Genomic DNA, 24,796 nt, shown 5'->3' with positions numbered 1-24,796 from the left:
ATATTGAAGGCCATGGGCCTATTTGCTTGTAACTCTTGGATCTGCATGGCTCTCTTTCAATGAATAAAACATTTAATCTTTAATTTAAAAAAAATGTAAACCTAAGATGGATAAATAAATAAATAAAAGGTGACAGAAAAGCAGCCGCAAGTTTGCAAATGAAGGCAGTGAAGACAAAGTTGCGCACCTTCTTCTTCTTTTATTAAATCCCATTTCCTCCATTATTGAAGTCCAACGTTCCTATTTTCAAAAACCGTTGGAGCCAAAATTACTTTCAAATTTCATCCTTCACATGGCATGACTCATGGGTCTCTCTTACTCTATTTTAACTTATCTCTCCATGAACAACAAGACCCTTTAGGCTTTAGCCACAAATTCCTCACTTCAACTTAGATGGGGTGCTTTATTGGCTGTTTTGGCTTTTCTTCCAAGAGAAAGCGCAGAAAGCCTGCCAATAGAGTTCAACCTGGGGACCATGTAAGCTTCTTCTTTCAACATTCACCATTTGCTTAATGTTCTCTTTGAATATGCTTTCAAGTTTTTGTTTGTTGTCTTGAATCTTGCAGGGATTTGGTAGCTATGAACCTCTGAATTCAACTTCTACGGTTCTTGATATAACAGGGGAGCCCATAAACTCAGACTCTGTGCTCAGGTGAGTTGCTGATTTTATTGTTTCATATTCTTTCCTTTTATGCATTAGCAGTTTGAGCTAAGTTTGCTTGCTTCTGTGTCTATTGCTGGCAGCAAAAAGCATAAGGAGCCATTGAACTGCAAAATTAGAAAGAAAGTGAGCTTTAACTTGAATGTGCAGAGTTATGAGCCGATTTCAAAAGAAGAAAGTACAGATTATTTCTGGGAAAGTGAGGAAGAGGAAAAGAAAGTAGGGATTAGCAAAGAAACTGCAAAAGAAGGCCAGTCTCCATCTCGTTCTGATGGGGATTCGATAGCAACAATAATGGTATCTTATCCATCGAATTATAGATATCGAAACTGCGTTGACTGCTATGACGAAGAGGATGAAATAGCATATGAAGAAAGTGACTTGGATGATGACGACGATGATGATTCTGATGAAGATGAAGATGACGGTAGTGGTGGCGATATTGATGATGTGAGAATAAGCCAAGAAGAGCTTTCTGAAAAATTCATGTCGTTATCGGTGAGTTCAAATAAGAGAGATTCTTTGACTGAGTTTGCAGAGGAAAAATCCGAAAATATGAACTTGAATGAGGGAGGATTGAAATCACTTGGGATGAATCGAAATGCTCGAGCTAGGAGTCAGTATGTTTACTCTGTGCTGAACCCAGTAGAAAATCTCAGCCAGTGGAAAGCAGTGAAGGCCAAAGGAATGCCACCAGTGAAGCGCCAGAGAAAGGAGAATATAGCAGCATTAGACCAACAAGCCAGGAAACCCACACCTGAAATTGCAGTTGATGCCAGTCTCTCAAACTGGTTATTTTCTGCTGATTCTTGTCAATCCAGAGCCACATCCATTACCAAGAGTAACAACATTCTTGTGGACGCTATATCATCAAAGAAAAACTCAATTGAAGATATGCCCATTTTAGATAACATCAATTTGGAGGCTTCACAGCAAATCAATTGTTCAAATCCTTTATACAACAGATTGATTAATCTGGGTTGAGGCTAGAATTTCATAGAACAGATAAGAAGTGAAAACAGTTGGCATTGGAAGTTTGAATGGATCTGTGAATTAAAAATGCACCAGAAGCTGCTCTTGTTATTTTCTGTAGGCCTACACTGGGCAAGTGTGAAACAATTTGGGGTGGTGTTGTTTGTCTTTCTTCTGATTCTTTGATCCACTTCTTCTGATTGGTTTTAGAAGAATCTAGTTGGGTTGGTAGTTCTGTTGTGATCAGCAAGTGGGTTTGATTTTCTTCCCTTTTTCTTCTCCTCATTCTTTCATTTATTCAATCCCATTTCCTCCCTGATTGTCCCAATGGATAGTAACAAGAACAACCCATTTTTTTGGGAGAATTGGTTTCAAAGGTGAGCTAAAGATACATATGGTGAGGGTGGCAAAACATGCCAATTAATCCTCGTTTGCCAGCAGCATTATCCAAATGGAATCATTTCCTTTAGTTTACAATAAGAGGCATATTCATTAATCAGTTTAAAATGAAGTATCCGTTCTAATGAAAGATAACTACTTGAAATGTCAAATTAAATATTGCACTATAATTCATGCTTAATCATGTAATAAATTTTCAACCAAATGAACCAATCATCTGATGAAGGTAACCAAGTTGTTCCCCAAAGAAGGTTAGGATCATATGGCAATTTTCTCTTTAAACTCGTAAAAAAAATCACCTAAAACTTAATTATGGGAAAATTAATGTGTAAATTTTATTTTTGAGACAGTTGAACAGGTGTTTTGAAACTTAATTGCTCCAAAAAATAAATTGGATGATTTGTCCCTTAATGACAAATTTAAGGGAGCAAATTGCACTTTACCTTCAATGGGGAAAGTTGTATGCAAGCATGTGAAAATTAACATCACCGTTATAGTATAACTCTGATATGAAACATGCACATTTTATACATGCTCCTAGAAGGGAGCTCTAGGGGAAACTTGATCCCATAAAACAGCAGCAGAATACACAATTTCATATCACAATATCTGTGATGAATAGCTTAGAAAGCTACCAACACAAACTGATAACATTTCTAACTGCACTTCAGCAAACAATCATCCAAAGTAATCTCTTCACTACTGTTCATTTCTCACATATCCATATGCAAGTCGATGCCAAAACTAGTCAGTTTTAATCGAAATATTAAATATATCATCTAATTTTGAGAGTCATTATTACTATCGGCTTCATCCTGGGATGAGATCTACACAACTGAAATCTGCCTGCACAAAACTTGCCACAAAAGTTGTGAATGGGTATTAAACATCATTTTGATGAGCAAACAGTTCATTTTGATGAACTGGCAATAAACTTCACTTTGACAAGCATGACACCTTGCCTTTGGCCTCAGCCCTTTGATCCTAGCAACAAGAAGTTGAAAGGAAGCAAATTCACTTCTAATTATCAAATCTGTGATCACAGAAAATGCTTCATTGAGCTATCCAGCAGATCTGTACAAAATGTACTGACATATCTACATTATGGTACAGGCGCAAGAATCTGAATCATCGTCATCAGAATCACTATTATCACTGCAGGCACAAACAGAAAACAAGGAGTCAGATACAAAGTCACTACCATTAGATCTATGAACAACTCTTTAATGCTCAAGAGAATGACCTACATTTAAGGGTTATTAATCGAAGTGTGAATTGCTGCCAATTTTCAGTTATTTCTTAAAGCAATGTGAATTGAAGATCCTCAAATAATTAAAGCAACTGAACCATGGAATTGTTTTCAATTGGTATTTCATCAGAGCTTTGCCCATAACATGGTTGGATAACTAGTGCATTAACTATTAAATGTTTTCATTAAAATGTATTCTCAATTCTTTCCACACTCATTCATGTCACACTAGATGGCAGGCCAACATTTGAAGCTATGTCTACTGACAATTACAGTGAGATCCACCAACAGAAGCTATAAATACATTACAACAGGAAACCACAAGTTATTGTAGATTTTTATGAATATAATTTTCTTTTCCTAAATCTCATTTTCCCCTTTTTTTTTTAAACATATGGAGATCCTTGTGAAAATTACCAGACTAACCATTAATCTTCTTCAACCAGGCTGTAAATCCAAAATTTCTAAACTCTAATTCTGCAATTCCAGTCCCTAATCTCAGCCTTCTTAGTTATATAATGAAAACGCAATGGGATTTGAAGTTCCAGGGAGTAAATCACTCATTTCATTCTCATGCTGTATTAGCATGAGCAACGAATATTGCAGCATAAATCAGCTGGAGGCATGCACGAAGCCACTATGTTGTGAGCAAGACAAAAGTTATAAGTTGAGTCATCTACTTGGTTGAGCCAGTTCATGAAGATGCCAAAGGACTGAGCTTAGATGGTTTTAGAGTGAGGGTTTAGTAGATTATAAGTTCTAGCTCCATGCTTTCTAATTGCATACTTGATGATAACCAAAATAAAGAAATAAGCTATCCCAATAATTTGCAATGAATCAGCACAAAACAGAGAGACATTCACAAATCCACCAAAACACCATACGAAGCCCTTGAAAGACACAAATCCAACAGAGAGAACCTTGCTGTTGACAATTCTTTGCTTCCTAGGTTTAAGTAAATGTAACACAATAAGGGTAGTCAGTGAAAGGGGAAAACCTGTTTCTATGTTTCTAATCAAACCCACGGAACACAATAGATATAAGCTAGATTTCAATGAAAACTAAATTATCCTCTGCTTTTTTAACTTGAACTATTAATCTCATATTTTTCCCTTTTAAGGGTCTCTTGAAAGATATAAGCAGATAGGAAAACTAGAAGCCCCTGCTGCTAACATCTATTTGATATATATAGATATATATACAGCAATTCAAGTACATAGCTCAACTGCTAGAGGATTTCACAGCTTACACAGGTACTAGAGATAATATCGCAGGTACTGAACATGAGACCCTGATAATCTATATTATACTTTCAACTTTCAAATGTCATTATTCTGTGTTATTGCAGAAAATACTCAAACTCATAACTCTTAATCACAACTGCATTGCAGAAAAATATACCTTTTGAGCAGTTAGATGCAATAACTGTTTCAACTTCATGCAAATGAATTTCCAAGTCCGGTAACAAGATTTAATAAGAACAAAGGCCCATGCATGACTGTGCAGGAAAACCCTTCTCAAATATGTACAAGTAAGAATTTTGGTGGTAAAGAACAACTTATGCTAATGTGGCAGGAGTTGAGCCAACAGCACGGCAATTGCCTCTTCTCAATAGCCAAATCTTCAATTAAACATATCTTAGACTTGGTGCAACCTCTTTACAGAACATTAGTTTGTAAAGATAAGAAATAGATATCCCCCTCATAAAAATGTAAAATTAGGTTAGCAGTCCACTGCATAAGGGAGTACCCAAGCCTGATAATTAAGCATTTCTAAAGAGTGGATAATGAATTAGACCAATATACAAATATAAATACACTTAGAAGAAACATAAATAAATTCAAATTTCACTGTTTCCAAGCAAAAGTTAGGCCATTACTGCTGGAATCAACAAACAGTGATCAAGAAAAAAAATCGAGATTCCTTTAGTTTAATTGAGTAGGTGATTATTTGCAAAGCTTTTGCTCTAAGAGGTCTGGTTGAAAGGATCCATAATTTTCATTAAGGCAAAGGGTTGACATAGGCTTCAATTATGATTCTACAAAACATACTAATGTTGATTACATACAACAAGGACATTAACAGTCATCCATTGCATAACTCAATAGGTGCTCTAGTACAAAAGTGGGTTACCTATCAATCAAAATAAAAGAAAACAGGCTGCCCACGTGATAACTGAGATTATCAACTTTCTAAAGCAAATACAAGAAAAAAAAAATTGTGTAGACTAGCACTTAATGCAAAATATTCTGGATAAAACAGTATCACCTAAGTCAACCAACTCTAGCTCTAATAGCCTGATTTTTCTGTTAATGGTAATACCCAGGACGCAAAATGACATAGTAACTTGGGGACCAATTTAGTTCCGGCTATACATACTTCAATCTCTTGAACATAACCCAATACAGAGATACACAGCACAAACTTTTGGACTAGGCTATCAGATAAGCACGCACACATATCGAGGGAATTTTTTTTCAAATACCGAGAGAATTCAATAACCTGGTATAGCAATAACTACAGCCATACAAGAGGACTTAGAGGAGTCATACAACCACCCAGATATAGCCCAAATATATCAGTCGAACTGAAGCAGAGCAGATCCTGCTATAGCATTCCATACATGCATACATATTACATTCTTAGAATGAGGATTCGGTAGTCCTAAGTCGTAACCCATAAACATAAATTATGAATACCAAGTATTAAAAAAAATAAAACCAAAAACCAAGACCTCTGACAAATTTACCAAACATCAGATAAAAACAGAAAAAGCAAAAGAAAAGCCAAAATACCAAAAATTCTCAACTTAAAAGTGAAAAGTATTATCACTAAAAAAAAGGTGAAATACTATAATTACCTTGGTTCAAATATTAAAACCTCTGTGAGTTTATTCCCATTGTTATCATTCCACTGAACTTTCCTCCGCACTCGCTTTGGACTTCTTGACATCCCACCCCTCCTAGGAGGCAACAAAGTATTGGAGTCACTGTAATCTTCTCTATCATCAGCATGATTTTCAACTTTTTCAGAGTCTACGGTGAACCCATTAGCATCCTTAACATCGTTATCCATTGGCAATCACACAAACCACAAAAGTGATCCTATCAAATTCGGGTATGACAGAGGAAACAGAAGGTAATTGATACGCTGGGAAATTTTCGTTATCTACCAAAAATCACTGCAATCCAGTTCCCTAAACATTAGGATTAACAAACCCTAAATCTAAAAATTCAAAATTTCTATGGATTGATTAAGGTAGAAAAAACAAAGTCGAGAATTAAGATTGGTCAACCCTTATGTAAGAACTGATCAAGCTTGGGAATGAATCAAGAAAAAATAAAATCCAAACACCTAAGACAAGAAGACCGAAAAAGGAAAGTCATTGAGAGGACACGGAGGAATTCGCGAAGAAAGTGACAGAAAGAGAAAAAGAAAAGTTGAAGCTGGAAAAGCAAAAAGGTGGAGTGATGGTTAAATTAGATGCAAAAGGAAAGCAATAAACACAAAAGTAGTGAATACCAGATTTATAGTACAGAAAAGCAGATCACACAATCGCGGAAACGATACCATTTAAACACAAATTCTTTGAATTTCGAAGAACTCAATGAAGATGATGTTGAAGAAGAAGAGACAAAGCAAGCAAAGTGATGAGTGGGGTTTTATATGTATGTATATATATATATTCTTTGCTCAAGTTGGAATAAAATATTTATATATAATTTTTTAAAAAAAAGTAAATAGTTATTATCGATATTTATTATAAAAAATTAGCAAAGTGAGTATTTAATTAAAAAAAAAAAATCTTTTTGCCTCATCGTTGAAATATAGAGTAATTTTTAGTCGAAATCACTCAAATTTCGATTTTTTTTAATTTGATTATTCAATTCTTTTTTTTTAATTCTTTAAACTTTAATTTTATTTTTATTAAACTCATATTTTACCTATTATTATTATAAGTTTTTAAATCAATAAACACAAAAAAATTTTCCTCCTTATCATTTATAATTTTTATTCTCTTTTCTTTTATATTTTATTTTTTTCTATTTACAGATAATTTTTAGATTATTTATTATTCTATTTTAATTTCACACTAAACAAATTTTTTGTTGGTATAACACTAAAAATTTCTTATTAATAATAAAAGTACTGGTTAGTTATAATTTTATTTTTAAATATTAATGATTAATTTTTAGGTAATAATTGATATAATTTGTTACATTAAAAGGAACTTTATATAATTATAATTATATTTTATATAAATAAAATTTTACTATTTGAAATTTTTAAAAAAAATTATATGTTAAATTACAAATAAAAAGGAAGTTGTTTGTCCATCGTGGTACAAATTATTTATTAATTTATTAAATATAATTTAATATTTTTATATTTAGAATAACAAAATAAAATTTTAGTAGCAATAAAATTATTTATTATTTATCATTTTATTTTAAACATTAATAAACAAATTATATATATATATATATTCCCCTTAAATTTGTTTTAAAAAAATAAGTGAGTGGTGATTATTAGAAAAGAGTTAAATGTAGTTAAAGGAGATACTCTTAAATTTTAATTTAATTATTAAATTAAGAATTAAAAGAATTTAATTTTAATTTGAGAAAAAATTTTAATTTAATTCTTATATATGAAAAGTATACCAGTTATAGATAATGGTATAATCAAACCCTTTAATTCATGTTTAATTTTTGACTTTAGTTAAATGATTTGATTATGTAACCATTAATTTAAAAAAAAATCATTCTCAATTAAAATTAATTTTTTATATGGTTATAATTGTAATTAATTTCAAATATTGGATTATTTCATAAAAGAATTAAAAAATTAAATATAACAGAGAATTCCACAAAAATTTTAATTTTTTTACAATGTACCTATTTATATAAATAAGTCAACCTTTTCTATTGTAAAATAAATTATTTTTTAATTAATTATTATTTATTATATTTTTAATTAAAATAATAAAGCATCCACAACTCACTGAATTGACTTTGGTTACCATTTTTTCAATTAAAATTTAAAATAAAAGAAAAAAAAGGTTCTTCTTCTATTTATTTATTTTTATTTGGTAAATCATTTTTTTATTTTTTATTTTTTATTATTATGGGTTAGATCCCAGGACGTGGTCGTGGAACATGTCATGTTAGGTAATCTCGTTTTGATAAAACGCGGAACCTTCCTTGTTACATTCCACCAACCAACTTCATTACCAGACTGCCAAATACTGTAAGAGAATGGTAGGTCGGCTTTCTTTTTTTTTTTTTAAAAGAAAATAAATGATAGGTTCTATATTTTTTATTTTATATATAAAATTGTCATTCAATAAACTTTTCCATAAAATATACGTCACGTTGTGTGAAATTGATGACATAAGATACATAAATTTTATAAAATTTACTTTTTTTACAAATAAATTTATTTATTTTTTATTTTTTAATTATTGTTTATTTACTTAACAAGTTAATAGTAAACAGATACTCTTATGATTTATTTAATATTATTATTGTAGAAAAAAACATCACATTCAAATACAAATTAGTTTAAAACAGTTACAAAAATTTTAAATTAAATTTTAACATGTGTTTAAAAGTTTAAAATAATTGAATATGGTTAGCTGTTTAGTACAAAAATATTTTTTTTTCTAATTTCTTTTTAAACAACAACTTGAAATAGGTCGGGCTGTGCAATCGGTCGGTTCGGTTTCGAACCGAATCGAATTGAAAAAATCGAAAATTGAATTGTAAAAATATTAAAAATCGAAAAAATCGATTATAAAAATATAATCGAACCGAATCGAATCGATAAAAATCGGTTCGGTTCGATTCAGTTCGATTCAAACCGAAATCTGTATTTTTTTAAATTTTTTTCTTCTAATTTCAGTAAAATAATTCAATAAATGTTTCACATAAATTTATCAATAAAAATTGTCTGAATATATAAGGATAATATTTAAAAAATTCATATAAATCCCTATAAAATTTAAAAATATAAATCAAACCAGTATTTTAAATAATAAAAATATATTAAAAATCGGTTTTTCGGTTTTTTGGTTATTTAACACGTTTAAACCGAACCGAACCGAAAACCGAATGAGTTGAAAAATATTAACCGAACCGAACCGAACTTTTCGATTAACCGAACTATTAAACCGAAATCGATCGGTTCGGTTCGGTTTTTCGGTTTAAACCGATTTACGCTCAGCCCTAGAAATAGGAGCTTCAATCATGGTTTCGGTGGGTATGATGCATATGGTTGGTGGTACTTGACTCTTGCTTTTCTTTTGTTATTATTATTTTTTAAAATTTTATTATTTAATTCTCCTGAATTGATATTTTTAAAAATTTATTAATTAATTTTAATTATATCATTTCATTTCAAAAATCAAAATCAAGAAGTGGGGTTTCACTTTTTCATTTGTCACCACTGCATTCATTATTGCAATCTTGGATGTATCCAACATCAATCACATTCAAATGTTCTTTCGCATAATTTAAAAACAAAACATACCACTATTATTGCCTACCCCATATTTTATTTCATTTAACAAAATTTTCTTATGTATATAAATGAAATATTCACATGAAAAAAATGTGGGGATGCAGAGAAATTTGATTGATTTTCTGATCACATGATACCCATTATTTACAGATCACCAAAGAAAATAAGAATCCAACCCAACTTTTAAAACCAAGCAAATAAGCAAGATTTGTCCTCAGAAGGAAACAATGTACATAAACAAAATCTAGCAACAGGACAAATGGACAGACAGGTGATCATCCATTTGGCGTAATTTACAAACAAGACTTAGTGACAAGAGAGAGATTTGGACAATGGAGTGAGATTAGTTAGGTAATTGCTTCTAAGGTAACTAACCATAATTATAATCCTTAATTTATACTCAAAAGTTCACATGGACAAATCCATTTTGGAGTTTTAGAGTTTGCATATCTAAGCTTACCTTCACCACCATGTGAGGTTAGGACATGAGAAGAGAGCTTACCATGGCTTGCTTTGACAAGGCGTCACCGGCACTGAAGGAGATTCTGCTCAAGTTGTATCGGTAAGCTCACTTCCTTTCCACCTGTGAAAAAGAGGGTCAGTATAAAATTTTACTTGTTATTTTTAAAACTGATAATGAATGTACATGTGCGAGTATGGATTTGCTTTTACAGGAAATGTCAGGTAAATGTGACTTATTTCATTGTTAAGCCAAGTGTTTTGCCATCAGTTCTTGATTATTAATGCTCTTTTCTATAAACGATGATACCAAGTTGGTTATTGCCTCAAAACTCAAAACATAGAAATGTTGGTTTGATTACTGCCTACTTTGTTGTTCCATACTTGTGCAATAGCAAAGGTAAACAAAGGGATAGTCAAGAAGAATAATGCCTTGAATGATGGGTCCAACAGAATATGGCAGACAAGATATATTTGTTTTCCAGGATTATACAAGCAATGAAAACGCGTTGCAATAGTTAGTGGAAGGGATAAAGATAAGTAGGACCTTCACTATGATGGGCACAAACCACTTTCCGCCAAAAGACACAGTAACTATCACTTCTCAACATTTTCTACTGACTACTCGTTCTAGCAAGCAAGTGGAAACAGCTTTCTCATGGGTTTGTTTCTCTTAAGTTTCCTAGATGAATGTTTGAGATGAAAGGCTGAGCAGCGAGCACACAGAATAAATATTCCCTCCCTAGGTTTCCAGATAAGAACAACACATGGTATTGTTAAGGGTCACATCAAATCACAAAAGAAAGCAAAATAAACAAACACCAAAATAGACTCAATATAAAATTAAGTCTTTCGTATTGAATGATGTAATCTATAACATAAAAGTCAAGTAGAGTTGATTGACTTTATTAACTTGAAGAATTTTGTTTATTTACCCATGACATGCAGATAAGTGAAGAAAGAAACTTTAAATTTTTCATGGGAATAGTTCCCTACTACGTTGTGGCGTAGCTTTTGCGTTACATCCATTATCAATATGTGCATAATGTTTAAGTTAATAAAGTTCTCTAGCTCTGCATTTATGCAGTAAGGTACATACCAATCAATATTCTTTTGTCTATGATAGTGCTGAAAAGCATGTGGAGATTGATCATCACTTGTATGAATTTGGGTCTGTAGAGTACCACATTCAGGTACGTCTTCAGCAATCTATACATTTGACTAATGTTTTAATTGAAATGCACCATGATTTGAAGCCAGAGACCTTATCATTATATTAATTGTCATCTTGGCTGTGAGAGAGAGAGAGAGAGAGAGAGTGTGTAATTATATGGCAGGCTTTCTTTTTATTTTTCTTTTTTCCTTCCTCTTGCTCTTCTTTTTGTTTTGTGTGGATAAGTGGCCTTCAGCAAAATATTTGAAAAAGTTCTGGGTTTTTAACAGTCTCCAGCAGCAGATTTAAATCATAATTACCTGTCGATATCCACTCCATTGCTTTCCCAAGGAGTTCTGCAATCATATGGGTTCTCACGATACACTCTACAGATGATAAAGGAACTTTGCTCTGATGCTATAGAAATTGTTGATCCACCAAGAGAAGGATACCAGCTCACTCTAAAAATTGACTTTTCCAAGATTCCAAGGGAAAAAGGTTTGCTGCTACTCAACTCACCCATATGACATTAGATAAGTGTATCCGTGTGCAGTGAAATTTTCATATTACTACCTTGCTTTAAAATTTTATAGTAAATATTCACAACATTGAACAAGGTTAAGCTATGGCTTGCAGGGAAAACAAACTAGTCAAGAACAGAAATTAAATATCTTGACTATATAGATAAAATGGAAAATTAATTGACATAATGACAAAGTTAATCAAGAACAGCTTGTCTGTACACTCGACAAGAGATAAAGGGTGTACGTGATAATCCTCGATTAAGAACTAATACTAAAAGACCAACAGTATAAAACAAAAGTGTAATCACAGCCAGTAAACAGCCTTCACCTGCCCCATTGCTCAAGCAGACAATTGTAGTTCAATGAGGATGTCCTTCAAATGACTCTCCTCTTGCTCGTCCAATTATCATCATCAAAAGAGCTGGAAGAAGGGACATCCACTCCGGCTATTCAAGAAAACTGAATGTAAGAATTTAAAAAATTAGCTGAAATCAACTCAGGTCAATAGCAACACTTGTTATTGAGAACATTTGAGCTACATTTCTATTAAACGAAGACAAAAACATTCAAGTCCTTTCATTGGATAGCCAAACGCCTCTAAAAGCTTTTAGACTAACTAATCCATGTTATATTCAATGTGATTTCAAGAATTTCAAGCATAATTTAAAAAAAAAAAAAAAAAAAAAACTATGTTCCTTCTCCAGACAATTTGATTTGTATAGAACAAATATAATAATGATCCTAATGGTAGATAACTGTACTTCAGTTCAAATTCAATTTTTTCCATTACCTGATGTCACACAAACTATCAAATCTCCACATTCAATTGTTATGATAATTTATATGTTTCTGTTCCAGACCCTGAAAAGGTGATGACACAAATTTCTTCCGTGCAAGCTATAATTTTAAGTTCCCAGCTGAAAGAAATGTTGGAGAATGTCAATTCTCAGGTCATGTATCAGGGGATGTATAAGCCAATGAAGCTTGTCTACCACCCAAGAGAACCCTTTTATGTCATCAAACAGGTAATTTCTACACAAGGAACTGTTAATTTCTTCAGCATATCAAGTATATTAGGCTACATGACTAAACAAAAATTTTAGAATTAAAAATGTTAGCCAGCCAATTACTTCAATTCATACTACATCATTTTTCCAAGTAGTTAAGAAAAACTTCAGAATTTTGTATAAATCCAGGAATTTGTGGAAAAAGTATTCTTGCCAGAAGCATATGAGGTAAATCCATGAATTAGTCTAGCATTCTAAACCCTAGCCTTTCTCATAGATAAAGTTTTGATTTTCTTTTTCCTTTATTTCTGAGATTACAAACATTCGATAAAATGGTCAGTTAAATTCATAAATTATAGTCTCCTATGTAAAGATTCATAACTGCATACCAATATAGTTGAGAAAGATTCACCAAAAATTTAAAAACTAGACAAAAAGCTACAAAAAACTATAAAGAATAAAGATCACTGCACATTTTTATCCCTTTCCAGATTGTCTAAATTAATATAAACTACTGTGTTGGACAGCCACGAAAAATCACTGCAGTATTCCCAATGCGTTTTAAAGAACCTTCAGATGTGATTATTGCAACAGCCTTTTTTCAGGTTTTATTACTAGATATTCTCAATATTTTTGGCTCTGAAATCCTCTTCTTAGTCACCTAGAGAATAACAGTACTTTATTACCTTTTTCTCCATTTTCATTTTACAACAGGAACTTGTGGATGTGGGAAGTTCAGAAAAATGGGCCAAAGCACCACCTTGCACCTGGTCTCCCATTCCTCCACCAGAACTGCAAGGGGAACCTTTAGAAGATTTGACCACCAATGGGGGGTTTGTTTCTTTTGGTATCCTATTGCCCTATCCTGAATACAAACCAGGCATAGCATGGTTTAAAAAACATTACTATTAACATCACCAAAAATTATCATTAATAGAACATAGTTATATTATTAATCACACATACAAGAAAATGCAAAAACCAAATTCATTGATTACACATCTTTCATCTAAGTTGGAATATCAATGGCAGCATTTAATTTTCGCTCCCACTTTGGACTTATTTTTCATATTTAAGCAAAACTTTTGAGGTGTTCAGACTGACAATTTACTGCTATATTTCAGATATTTCATCACGTCATGTTGAAGGTAAAAAACTAGATAAGACCGTATGGGGTCTATTAAACTTCTATGCCTATGTGAAAACACATGTCAAGGTAACATTTCTATCATGGCACTTTTTCATGTATATTTTGTTGGGGAGTACAGCCACATGTAAGTTATGGACTGCATACATCTTTGTCTGACGAGAGTTTTTTAATAGTGCACCAAAGGATTCACACAGAGAAGGATGCAAAAGCGTTTGGAGAGCTTGGTTGAGGTTAGGAACTGGAAATCTGAAAAAAGTAAAGTAGCACAATTGTTCACAGTGAGCCAATTGAAGAAATCAAAAGGCTTCTCTTTTTTTTCCCTTCCCATTTCTCATGAGGCCTTTTTCTTTTTTCTTGTACCACATGCCAAACATTACATTGGACTGAAACTGGCAACTTACTATTGCAAAAGAAAAAAAAAATTCAAAATTTACCTTCAATAAGAGCATGAACTAACAGGCGGCAAGACTAATTCTCTTATTGTGACTTGCAGGTCCTGCATAAGGAAAAACAGGAACAAGATAAAGATGTTAAAAGGGTTAAAGGTACGTTTCCAGCTCATTTACATTTATAAGGACAACTTAGAAAAGAACTTAAGAAAATAAAAATGACAAATTCTCTTATCTGGCAGCACCAAATGTCCATATTGACGGATACAGAATTAAGAAATAACCCACCAACCAGTCATTCTATCATCCATCTCTTTAGAGAAATTGTAGTAACATGATGTTTAAGAATTCAATAACTTGTTTGTATATCAATCTCATCCACAAGAGGGTAAATACATTATTCATGCTTTGTTTTCCTTCTAGAAAATGTAGGAAGCAAACAAGTTCAAAAACAGGTAAGGTTCCCAAGATCTGCAATGCTTAAACAAAGATGCCGTGAGTTCGCCAAAAAGATCAAGCAAATTCGTTTTCGAATTAAAATACGAGGATTTGGGCATTTTCGGAGACGATGGTTGAAAATCCCAAAGTTCTCTTCTCCAATGAAATATACTAAACTAGAATAATTTATATTCTATATTTAGAAGTTTGTTTGCAACTAAGAAATGCAAATGCAATATTTTGCCACTTGTGGACATCAATATTTTCCATGACTACTACTGCAAGCCTTTACTTATGGCAGTAAATGCAAAAATATATGTTGTTCAATCTGTTATAATATGTTGGAGTAAAGGAAAACATGCCGTTCAATCTGTTATAATATGTTGGAGTAAACCCCATCATAAACCTTAAGAATAGGACGTTTACCTGCAGAGGAGTCCCAATATTACCAATCTTCTGATCTTGGTCAATCAAACGAGATAACATCTTCAATTATCTCTTACAATCAGTATTAGCAAATAAAAGTCAAGTAGAACACTACCATAATATAAACTAGCATAAAAGTAGGACCTGATGTATAATGAATCTGTGGTTAGGTTCATCCAGTTGATTTCTTAGGATCAGACAGCATTCTCTCTTCATAATTATAACATGAAGCAAAACATATTTTCCAATGAAAAGAAGAAACTGGGGCATTTAGGCGTTCTATATTCTGGAACATGGTTAAGAAACTAAGACAAAAGCCATAAGAAGACATTGGCCACGTACACCTTCTGCATACAGCCATACATTCCAGCTACATTCGGCAATAGTCACAAACTGATAATACAATCATGATTTTCATATTTGGCTGATTCTGATTAATCTACACAAGCCCATGTTAAGACTGCAATTATATGAATTACAATTTTTTGTACATCGATAGGTCAAGACTCAGTTACCCTCTAAAATTTGGTCAACACATTTCTTTTTTTTTATTTCCCTCACTTTGCAAACTAGAATCCATGCTTATACAAGTGGAGCTAAAAACATAAATGGTCAAAGCTAACAAGCAGGACCCCAGTTGCATGCCCAATAAATTACAAATTAACCAATGCCACACCCCTCGACCCATCCTCTTCAAGATCACACTTCAACTCGGCATTTTCACTTTCTGGCGAAATCAGTATTTTACGACACCCGTTAAAGGAAAAAACGTCAGTATACAAGCACAATCCAGCTTGCAAAAACCAACCCACCAAAAAACCAAAATTCCATGATAAAGGCACCCGGCCTAATAGCCAAATAGAAACAGCAACAACCACCACAAATACAAATAATCGTCAAATCACAAGTTCACAACATGAACCCTAAACACCTCCACCAACAACACCAGAAATCCCTTCCCAGTAACTGAATACTCTAGGAAGAACGCAAGCCCCGTTAATACAAACAAGAAGTTATCATTAAGGGTTAATGGGTCAAAGCTAATCTCAAAAGCAACACACCCAGCAGAGAAAAAGGACCAAGGATTGATGCATGAATGAGAAACGGTAAGCAGGGTGACCGGCAAAAGATAAAAAGAAGATAGTTCAGAGAAAGAAGTAATTGGGAGGGCTACAGTGAGAACATATAAATCTAGCTTCTTCCATTTGGGATCAGAGAGATACCATGTTCAGCAGAAGAAGTGGCGCAGCCCAACGGGGAGAAGGAACAGGGCGGTGGATTCTATTCTAAATTACTGGGCATGTATTTTATAAAACAAAACTGTTTAGTTTAATTTTATAAAATGTAAAACATTTTACTTGAACAATTTGGAAATAAAAGTTAAATATTAAATATTTTGAAAATCCAAAAACCTAATTGTCATACTTCATTTAATTTTTGTGTTCAATTATATTTTACGATTATTCTATTTTAAATAGAGTGTTTTAAATTAAAATTCTTTGAAAATTATATATTTTATTTTTATAATGCTGTTATTTTATGAAAATATAAACAATGTAAAATAGTAACACTCTAATTTTGTAAAAGTATTTACAGTGCTTCATAATGGACTGTTGACAACAAAACTTCCCAGTTCAGCTACCCAAAGAAGGCCTAAAAGCCACGCAAATAGGTGGATTGATCCTGAAAATTGAGAGGATAGCTGATGGAATTGTCCACAGTCCATCACCACATATCAACCCAGAAGCAACTGCGCCTGCATAATCCTCTGAATCCTTCTTATTTCTTCTTTCCCAGAAATATGCTATCAATGTCCCAACAAACATGTCAATGGCAAAGTTAGCTCCTACAAAAATTGGGATGGACATTGCCACTGGAATTGGAATATATCTGAATATTTTCAAGGGAGTTGCATCTCTCAGAATGTTCATAACCAGAGCCAAGATAAAGAAACTGCAGAATATACATAGGGAGTATTTAGGCAGCTCAGAGAATCCCTCAATTCCAAGGATGGCCATTTGTCTGAATAGAATTGCATATGGAGCACTGTAAGGTCCATGAGGGGAGCCAACATCAAAAGCTGTCCAAAACAACCAGAAGGTTAATGGGGCAACAACACAACCAATTGCTGTGCCTGCTAATTGACTCACAAACATAGCCTTTGGAGAAGACACAGTAAGATAACCTGTCCTGAGATCTTGCATGAGATCAGCTGCAGTTGAGGCACTGGTTACAATTACACCACAGGCTGCCAATCCAGCTATTACTCCGCCATTGCTTCCAACAAAAGAAGCAATGACGAAGATGCCGATTTTTCCATAGGTGGAGAGCATGCTCATGTCAGTGAGCCCAGTGCCATAGGAGTTGCAGAAAGCAAGGATGGGTGCTATTATGCAGGAGATGAGAACTACATACCACTTAAGTGGTGGAAAGATGATTGGTAATGTCACTGCTGAAACTGCAGCCACAATTATGAATCCACCAGCTGCATTCCAAAAGGGAATTTTCTCTTTGAGGAATATCTCTTTTCTTAGCTCATCTTCCATATTTTGTTTAGAGTTCTCATAGATAGGAAGGTCATCCTGCGCAGTGCCATTGTGAATTTTCTTCAGAGTAATTGCTATTATCTTGATCAAATTGTACAGGCCATCCCCGAGAATAAGTGAAATCGACAGGAGAACCTTGTATCCACCCAGACCTTTAAGATCACCACTATGGAGATCAGCAGGATACCAATCTCCAGAATACTTGGAAATGAATGGTAATAGAATTCCCTGAAATATGATTGCACCTAAAAGAATAGAGCAGTTTACTATGCGAGGACAGATGAGACCACATCCAACAAAACTAAGGCTGAAGTCGAAATAGAATGAACGATCGAAAAGTGTCAAGCCAAAGCTTGGGAAATGATCAAATCCACATGTATCCTCAAAACCACTGAAGAACCACTTGAAGCAGCTCCAACAGAAACTCAAAGTCAAATATCTGCCTAGAAAACTCACTTGTTTCTCTGCAAGTTGTGATCCTGTACTCGTGTGAAAGCTATTGATCAACATTGCTGTAGCAGTTCCACTAGGATAAGTAAGCTTATAATCTATGATCATAACTTTGCGTAGCGCAACAAGACTAAAAATCCCAAGAAAACTTACAACAAATAAGAAACCAATCATCCATCCCAGACCTGGATTCTTAACGTCCTCCGGTCGATTACCAGAGTAACCAACACCTATTAGTTGATATATTCTCTCATCCATGGCAAGCAAATATGTGCCAAATCCGCCACTAGTGGCAAGGCCATAGCAAGCAACAATACAAGTTTGGATAATAGTGTTCTCTTGTCTAGTGAAGGGGGCACTAGAAAAACCGAACTTGGTTAGAATAACAGTCCACAATTTAATAATGAAAAAACCAAGCAATGCAGCAGCTATATTCAGAGTAGGAACCATCCCAGTTGCTAGGCTGAGCCTATGCACCAAGATGCAGAACACAGTCCCCAGCAGAGCACTCACAGCCAATCCTCTAAATGTGATCTGATCTTTCCACTGAGGGTAGCTCTCAGATATCTTCAAATTTGGGGATACAGGAATTAAGGGCAACAATGTATCAGCCACAGCAGTACTCTCATTTGCCATTTAATCCCAAACTCCAAGTGTTGCAGGAGCTTTCTTAAGGCTTCCAAAGCTGCATGTATCCAATCTTGTAAATCCATGATCATTCCAAAATAAATTTCAAACAGAAACCCAAAATGGGATTTTTTTTTTTTTTTTTTACCTCAATTACATAAAAACACATATCTATTGCGAAAACGAGATGTAAGCAGAAAGGCAAACAAAAACCACACAACCCAGAATTGCAGAAACGTAAATTTTGAATACAAAGCAAGGGATTTGCAGGTAAGTTCGTAATCAGTGGCCATATCAGTGGGTGTTTGAGCAGTAATAAGAAAGATGACGATAACATGTTATTAACGATAACGAATAACAAAACCAATAAAGCTTGCCTGATTTATGATTCTTTAACTTGGAATACGAAGAGCTTGGTTGGAGAAACGCCGTGTCTTGGTTGGCTTCGACAAATGTGGTGGTGGCTTCTGTGGCCGCCGGTCAGGAAATAAAGTTCGAGTCTTGACTTTGGTTGCTGCCATCTTGTCCAGCATATGACACGCCAACTTATTCACAAGTTGACTAATTGTAAAGGTATGTATTTTTTTTTATTAAACAAAGGGAATTTAATTTGCAGGAGTTGACTATATGAAAAAAAAACAAAAGTGGTTAGCGACGTCTTCGTCTTTCTCTTGATGTGCTTTTGCCGGCAGAAATTAAAATATCAGTGGACTATGAACATATTAATGCAAAAAGACAACCGACCATCATCAGGAAATTAATTACATTAATTTAATTATTATTTATATCATTAAAATAAACCCAGTCTTGTGATTATGATATAGTTAATTAAATAATATTATTTGATTTAAATTAATTCAGAAATTCTCTGCTCCTCTTCTCTTTCTAGATGGCTATGTTTCTACCACTGCAAGACTACTACGTATGGCCATCGTTGCCGCCGTAATCTTTTGTCAACAATTTGGCCAATGGTGTGTCTGGGAGTCCTATTATTAACAAGCCCATACTTGAGACCATGACATTCGAAGCTCAATCTCCAAATCAACTCGGATTCTTTGACCCATGAACTGGTCGGAGGAAGCTGGTTCGGTGGTGGCATTGGGTTTCTTGAATTGGCAATTGGGTTTGCCAAGTTTTTTTTTATTTTATAATTTTTGGTTATGTATATCGTTTTTGCTATTTCTTTAATTGGTAATGGCAATTTGAATGGAGCCCCAACTCAGGCGATGCATTACATGGAAGGTTACAGAAGCGAATTCATTTCATTTATAAATTTTAATTCAATAAATGACAGAGTATAATTTAAAAGATTAATTTATATTTAAAATTTTAATTCACAACAATAAGCAAAGTGCATATTCGTTATGATACTGTTTGAAATAGAATGACAAAGGAAAATAGGTGAGTGAGTATTGCAAGCACTATTTCTATTTGCTTTCATTTGTTTCTTCTCTACGTTAATTCTTTTTCTTCCTTTTTTTTTTCATCCCAACCCCAAAAAAGCTTGAAAGTTGATGATATCCTCATCGGCAGGTTTGCCCTTGTCAATAATGGCAGCTTAGGCTAATGTTCAAACCGAACATTTTAGGCATGTCCTTAACATGCAGCAGCTGAGTAACATCCAGGAACATGGGGAAGTGAGGTTCAATTTGAATTTGGTAGCATCTCATTTCCCATTTCACGTTCTTATTTTGATTTTAATTTTCTTGTTAATTAGATTATCTTCCAAGTTCCAACCAAATTGAATGGCCAATATCTGTCCAGCAAAGATCCAACGTGTGAACAAATGGTTAAAGGGGTCCCTCCCCAGAAGAAAGAACCACTTAAATTCTAGATCAAGATTTTCTCCAACTTATTTGGGGACCAAAATCATCCAAGAGGATCATATACAAGTAACATACGTGTCTACCAATCTACACTAAAATCCAAGCTCTCTCTCTGTGTGGCTATTATTGTTCTATGAAACTCTCGTCACACCATCTTCCAATAAAAAACCTAAGGCTCTCAACTTCTACACCAAAAATATCCTCTCCACACCCAAAGAACATAAAGAAAAAAAGAAAACCCACCAACACATCTCAGATTCTCAAGTAGAGAGGCAGAGAAAACTTGCAGCATAATTCTTGGGTGTTCTTCAATGGCAACTTCAATTTCAGCAACTGGGTTTAAAGGAGGTTTTGGTACTACTTCTTCATTTATGGTTGGTGAAGACTATGGCATGTTGGCTAAGTCAGTGCCAAAACATGTAAGGGTTGCAAAGCCTGTAAGAATGGCTCCCATGATGAAGAACGTCAATGAAGGGAAGGGTCTTTTTGCACCTATTGTTGTTGTCACTCGCAATATAATTGGCAAGAAAAGGTTTAACCAGCTTAGAGGCAAAGCAATTGCCCTACACTCGCAGGTAAAAACACATGTATATTTGCTCTTTTAGTTAGATTTTTGCTCTGCTGGTCGTGCAGATGAGAAATTTGACATGATTTATTTTCTAATCAAGCAAAGAGTTCTGAATTTTCTTATCTCCTGAAAACTAGACCAATTAGGAAAATAATTTTTAAAAAAGATTTTATTTATTTACTCATTAATTTATTCTGTTTTCATGTTCTTTGTGTGATTCCAGAAGATTGAAAAATCTATTTCAGTTTCTTCTTTTTTTCGGGGAAAGGGGTAGGGCGTAATTTCTAGATAATCTGAATGATTCATATTTTTAAAAATTAATATTTGATAAATTTGAAACAATTTTATTGGGTTACTTATGTTGGTAAATATACAGGTGATTACTGAATTCTGCAAATCAATAGGAGCAGACTCGAAACAAAGGCAAGGGCTGATCAGGTTAGCGAAGAAGAATGGAGAAAGACTTGGGTTCCTGGCTTGAGGAAAGGCAGAAATACTTAAAATTTATCAATCACCAGTTGAAAAACTTCAAACCCACATCTTATTTTGTTTAAAGATTCTGAGATGTAAATGTTTCTCATCATGTGGCTACCTTTGAACCATAATGTTAAACATATTACCCTCGTTATATTCCCACATCATTAGTCTTTTTAGTTCAATACTTATCCTCAAATTATCCAAAATGAACTTTGATAATAGTTCTTTATATCACAAATTTTAAGATTACAAAACTTCAAGTCCTAGTTAAAACCAACCGTACAAAAAGAGAAGTTGAAATGTTGTCAAAATTTTACAATGGACCAAAATGAAACCCTTTTAATACAGCTCAATGATCAATTCGCTATTAGGCTATCATACTTGGTTTATCATGTAAAGGGTAAAGCACTGAAAGCAGTGGTACTCATTCACATGGCATGAATAACACATCAACCCATAGGATAAGCAAAATCAACACCATGTTTCCAAAATCAAGTATTGAAAATGAATAAGGCCTTTTCTTCCACATGTATTAGGCACAACAATCTGTGTGTCTCTAGTATCTTCAATACAGATTGGCAGATGCTACAATACTCCCATAGAAGTAGGAAATGGTCAAACAACAAAATTGGACAACCACTAAAATGCATCCATTCTGGGAATCTTCCTTAAAATACATTTTAATTCATTGCGATTTTTTATCATGCAAAACAGAAAACCATACTGCAAAACTATTGAGAGAGCTTATACATTGTATCGGCCTTTGACAGATCTTTCTCTTCTAGAATCATCCTGCAATTACCAAGACAATTAGATCCACATAAAGAGGAATCAAATTTTCTTAGAATCAGATAGTTCCATAAAATAAAGATTACATGGAAGCTGTAAGTGATCTTTTCAGTGACATCAATGATCTCTTTCCACTTCTTGCCAATGCTCATCTACATAGTGCAATTCAAATCCATTATTCAAATATGCTCATGCATATAAGCCGAATAAACTAAGTATATACTTTTCAGCAACTTGAATAATAATCAAGTATTATTCAGATGATAAAAATTACTTTTCATTGAAGGGGGGAAAGAAACTGGGCACACAATGGTTTCCTAGGCATTAAAATAAATAAATAAATAATAAGAACTAACCTTGAAAATAAGGATCTAGCAGTGACATGTCCAGCAACTTAGATAAGGATGATAAACATACATGTGATCAAGTAAACAAAGAGACAGGAAAATACATTGATGTCCTACTAACAAGCAAGCAAGAGTCAATAATGAGAATAAAAGCACAATGATAACTTTTGGGAAAAAGGAGCAAGCGAGCGAGAGATTCAGAAGTGAAAGAAGGCTAGAATTTGTGAAAGTCAGCAATATGATCACATCAAGTATGCAAACTCCAATTGACTTGTAGAATTAAATTAGTGTTGTACTTTAGGGTTGTTGTTCAGTGTATTTAGTCTTTGTCCAACCAATGTTATAAGATATCACATTTGCCATTTCCTTGAAAGCACCAACCTGGGGATTGGCATGGGATCTTTTGAATCATAATAAGAGAATGCAGTTAGCATTTAGACAGCATGAACTCTAGGTGGAGAAAACGAGCATCCCGTAGCGTGGAATTGACAAGATGAAATTAGTTTAATTAGACTTATTAGCTGAGGTGCAACAACTAAAAGTAAACCAATTGATTAGGGACATTTTGCAAATTTTATAGTTCAATTTCTGATATAGACAGGGCACTTTTTAGGGAGATGGAAGGGTGGAAGATAGATATGAACCTGTGCAGCCTCATTTGTTGCTGTTTTCGTCCATAATGCAAGTTTATCCTGCCTTTGGCGCACACTTGCAACCACACCACAAATCTCATCGGCCTCATCAAACTGTTCCCCAATCAAAGCCATCAACTGCACAATTAAAGAACCGGTAGTTACATGCCAATAGATCTTACGAAAAGAAACTGGCAATTAGATCACACTTGCATATAAAAAAAAAATTAAAAATAAAAGTTCATAATAAATAGAGAGATTACAGTCTCTAGCCAAATAGTATCAAGGATAGCCTTCCTGCCACAAGTAACAGACCATTTCCCTCCATTAGCACACTCAGGATCTTCCCATTTGGGTTCAACTCCAGCTTTAAATAAGTGGAAATCAGCATTGCCAGGCAATTTGCTGGGCTTGAATATTTGATCGTACAAACTGCATAAAACATTCAACTTTCAATTGACCTCTTGGTTTTTTTTTTCAAATATAACAACCAAACACACTAAGAATGCACACCACTAACGTAAGCCATTAGAAAGGAAGATCATTCAAAAATTAAATCACGACAAAAGAAAAAACCAGTAGAAACGTAAATAATCAAGGAAACCTCAGAAACAAAGCAACGAAACCAATAATTCATGAACCTCAGGATAACATCCAACAGAAGGCCAAAAACAAACAAAAGAACAGATCTACGGGAATGTTCGTAGAAAGAGAGAGAGATAAATATAATAAATACCACCAAAATTCTTCAACGGTGTCAAAGGTGTAGACCTTGCGGAGAGAGCTGCCCCAGGCGGCGCCTTGTTTGGGCTTGGATTGATTATCGAACCAGAAGGTCCATTTCCTCTCTAGCTTGTGCTGCAGCGGCTTCTCAACACCGGTAGCTGTGGCCTCCGTGGCGCTTCCTTCTGTTGCTGTTTCGGTTGCCATTTTCTTCTGCGGCTTTTCGATCGGAGAGATTCTATGGATTGGAGGACTCCGTTACCGTCTTCCTTTGAATCGGAGGGTTTGTGTTCTTTCGCGCAGCTACGGCCTATGGACTTAGGCCCATTGGGTTATGGCCCATTATTGATAAAAGCCCACATAGGATTTACTCTATTATTTCCTTTTTCTAAAAAAGAAAAAAATCACTTATTTTATCAGTGTCTGTATATATTGGGCAATTTACAATTTGAGTGATTTGGTGAT

The 24,796-nt window shown here is 34.0% G+C and overlaps 6 protein-coding genes across 12 annotated transcripts; 3 read left to right on the top strand and 3 right to left on the bottom strand.

The window, feature by feature from the left end:
* Positions 1 to 200: 200 nt before the first annotated feature.
* LOC110611139 (kinesin-related protein 4) lies at positions 201 to 1,902 on the top strand. Its single transcript, XM_021751282.2, has 3 exons — positions 201 to 477; positions 567 to 652; positions 745 to 1,902. The coding sequence occupies exons 1-3, from the start codon at positions 394 to 396 to the stop codon at positions 1,643 to 1,645; spliced, it is 1,071 nt and encodes a 356-aa protein (XP_021606974.1). The 5' UTR covers positions 201 to 393; the 3' UTR covers positions 1,646 to 1,902.
* Positions 1,903 to 2,505: 603 nt separating this feature from the next.
* LOC110612381 lies at positions 2,506 to 6,941 on the bottom strand. Its single transcript, XM_021753156.2, has 2 exons — positions 6,142 to 6,941; positions 2,506 to 3,187 (listed from the first exon to the last, which is right to left on the bottom strand). The coding sequence occupies exons 1-2, from the start codon at positions 6,354 to 6,356 to the stop codon at positions 3,130 to 3,132; spliced, it is 273 nt and encodes a 90-aa protein (XP_021608848.1). The 5' UTR covers positions 6,357 to 6,941; the 3' UTR covers positions 2,506 to 3,129.
* A 3,110-nt stretch (positions 6,942 to 10,051) lies between these two features.
* Positions 10,052 to 15,180, top strand: LOC110612214 (actin-related protein 2/3 complex subunit 2B). 2 transcript variants are annotated; one of them, XM_021752926.2, is made up of 10 exons: positions 10,052 to 10,362; positions 11,386 to 11,452; positions 11,703 to 11,910; positions 12,795 to 12,961; positions 13,471 to 13,548; positions 13,658 to 13,790; positions 14,068 to 14,159; positions 14,267 to 14,323; positions 14,587 to 14,638; positions 14,915 to 15,180. In XM_021752926.2, exons 1-10 carry the CDS (start codon positions 10,286 to 10,288, stop codon positions 15,103 to 15,105), a joined length of 1,122 nt encoding a protein of 373 aa, XP_021608618.1. In that variant the 5' UTR covers positions 10,052 to 10,285; the 3' UTR covers positions 15,106 to 15,180. The 2 variants fall into 2 exon arrangements, with proteins under 2 accessions (XP_021608618.1, XP_021608617.1); XM_021752925.2 differs by having other exon boundaries at positions 10,057 to 10,362; positions 14,906 to 15,180.
* LOC110612215 (probable metal-nicotianamine transporter YSL6) lies at positions 12,067 to 19,648 on the bottom strand. Of its 6 annotated transcripts, none has more exons than XM_043955277.1 (5): positions 19,347 to 19,648; positions 14,528 to 19,027; positions 13,630 to 13,808; positions 12,727 to 12,853; positions 12,067 to 12,395 (listed from the first exon to the last, which is right to left on the bottom strand). In XM_043955277.1, the coding sequence occupies exon 2, from the start codon at positions 18,976 to 18,978 to the stop codon at positions 16,981 to 16,983; it is 1,998 nt and encodes a 665-aa protein (XP_043811212.1). In that variant the 5' UTR covers positions 18,979 to 19,027; positions 19,347 to 19,648; the 3' UTR covers positions 12,067 to 12,395; positions 12,727 to 12,853; positions 13,630 to 13,808; positions 14,528 to 16,980. The 6 variants fall into 6 exon arrangements, with proteins under 6 accessions (XP_043811212.1, XP_043811214.1, XP_043811211.1 ...); XM_043955279.1 differs by lacking the exon at positions 12,727 to 12,853 and having other exon boundaries at positions 14,528 to 14,589; positions 16,570 to 19,027; XM_043955276.1 differs by having other exon boundaries at positions 12,067 to 12,853.
* Positions 19,649 to 20,955: 1,307 nt separating this feature from the next.
* LOC110610768 (protein PROTON GRADIENT REGULATION 5, chloroplastic) lies at positions 20,956 to 21,999 on the top strand. Its single transcript, XM_021750835.2, has 2 exons — positions 20,956 to 21,370; positions 21,740 to 21,999. Exons 1-2 carry the CDS (start codon positions 21,107 to 21,109, stop codon positions 21,842 to 21,844), a joined length of 369 nt encoding a protein of 122 aa, XP_021606527.1. The 5' UTR covers positions 20,956 to 21,106; the 3' UTR covers positions 21,845 to 21,999.
* A 339-nt stretch (positions 22,000 to 22,338) lies between these two features.
* On the bottom strand, positions 22,339 to 24,689 carry LOC110610766 (eukaryotic translation initiation factor). The gene is made up of 5 exons (XM_021750833.2): positions 24,345 to 24,689; positions 23,872 to 24,040; positions 23,621 to 23,746; positions 22,716 to 22,781; positions 22,339 to 22,632 (listed from the first exon to the last, which is right to left on the bottom strand). The coding sequence occupies exons 1-5, from the start codon at positions 24,536 to 24,538 to the stop codon at positions 22,585 to 22,587; spliced, it is 603 nt and encodes a 200-aa protein (XP_021606525.1). The 5' UTR covers positions 24,539 to 24,689; the 3' UTR covers positions 22,339 to 22,584.
* Between the last annotated feature and the right edge of the window lie 107 nt (positions 24,690 to 24,796).

This window comes from Manihot esculenta, chromosome 3 (assembly GCF_001659605.2).
Source record: "Manihot esculenta cultivar AM560-2 chromosome 3, M.esculenta_v8, whole genome shotgun sequence".
Classification (NCBI taxonomy): Eukaryota; Viridiplantae; Streptophyta; class Magnoliopsida; order Malpighiales; family Euphorbiaceae; genus Manihot; species Manihot esculenta.
Note: the sequence above shows the minus strand (reverse complement) of the source record. Positions and strands in the feature narration are given on the sequence as shown.

Coding starts and splice junctions, on each gene's coding strand:
- LOC110611139 (XM_021751282.2), top strand. CDS start 394: ATGGGGTGCTTTATTGGCTGTTTTGGCTTTTCTTCCAAGAGAAAGCGC. Junction 478..566: donor GAGTTCAACCTGGGGACCAT/GTAAGCTTCTTC, acceptor TGAATCTTGCAG/GGATTTGGTAGCTATGAACC. Junction 653..744: donor AACTCAGACTCTGTGCTCAG/GTGAGTTGCTGA, acceptor TATTGCTGGCAG/CAAAAAGCATAAGGAGCCAT.
- LOC110612381 (XM_021753156.2), bottom strand. CDS start 6,356: ATGGATAACGATGTTAAGGATGCTAATGGGTTCACCGTAGACTCTGAA. Junction 3,188..6,141: donor GTTTTAATATTTGAACCAAG/GTAATTATAGTA, acceptor TTGTGCCTGCAG/TGATAATAGTGATTCTGATG.
- LOC110612214 (XM_021752925.2), top strand. CDS start 10,286: ATGAGAAGAGAGCTTACCATGGCTTGCTTTGACAAGGCGTCACCGGCA. Junction 11,453..11,702: donor CTGTAGAGTACCACATTCAG/GTACGTCTTCAG, acceptor GGTTTTTAACAG/TCTCCAGCAGCAGATTTAAA. Junction 14,160..14,266: donor ATGTGAAAACACATGTCAAG/GTAACATTTCTA, acceptor GTTTTTTAATAG/TGCACCAAAGGATTCACACA.
- LOC110612215 (XM_043955276.1), bottom strand. CDS start 18,978: ATGGCAAATGAGAGTACTGCTGTGGCTGATACATTGTTGCCCTTAATT.
- LOC110610768 (XM_021750835.2), top strand. CDS start 21,107: ATGGCAACTTCAATTTCAGCAACTGGGTTTAAAGGAGGTTTTGGTACT. Junction 21,371..21,739: donor CAATTGCCCTACACTCGCAG/GTAAAAACACAT, acceptor GTAAATATACAG/GTGATTACTGAATTCTGCAA.
- LOC110610766 (XM_021750833.2), bottom strand. CDS start 24,538: ATGGCAACCGAAACAGCAACAGAAGGAAGCGCCACGGAGGCCACAGCT. Junction 24,041..24,344: donor ACCGTTGAAGAATTTTGGTG/GTATTTATTATA, acceptor TGTTTTATGCAG/TTTGTACGATCAAATATTCA. Junction 22,782..23,620: donor CAACAAATGAGGCTGCACAG/GTTCATATCTAT, acceptor TGCACTATGTAG/ATGAGCATTGGCAAGAAGTG.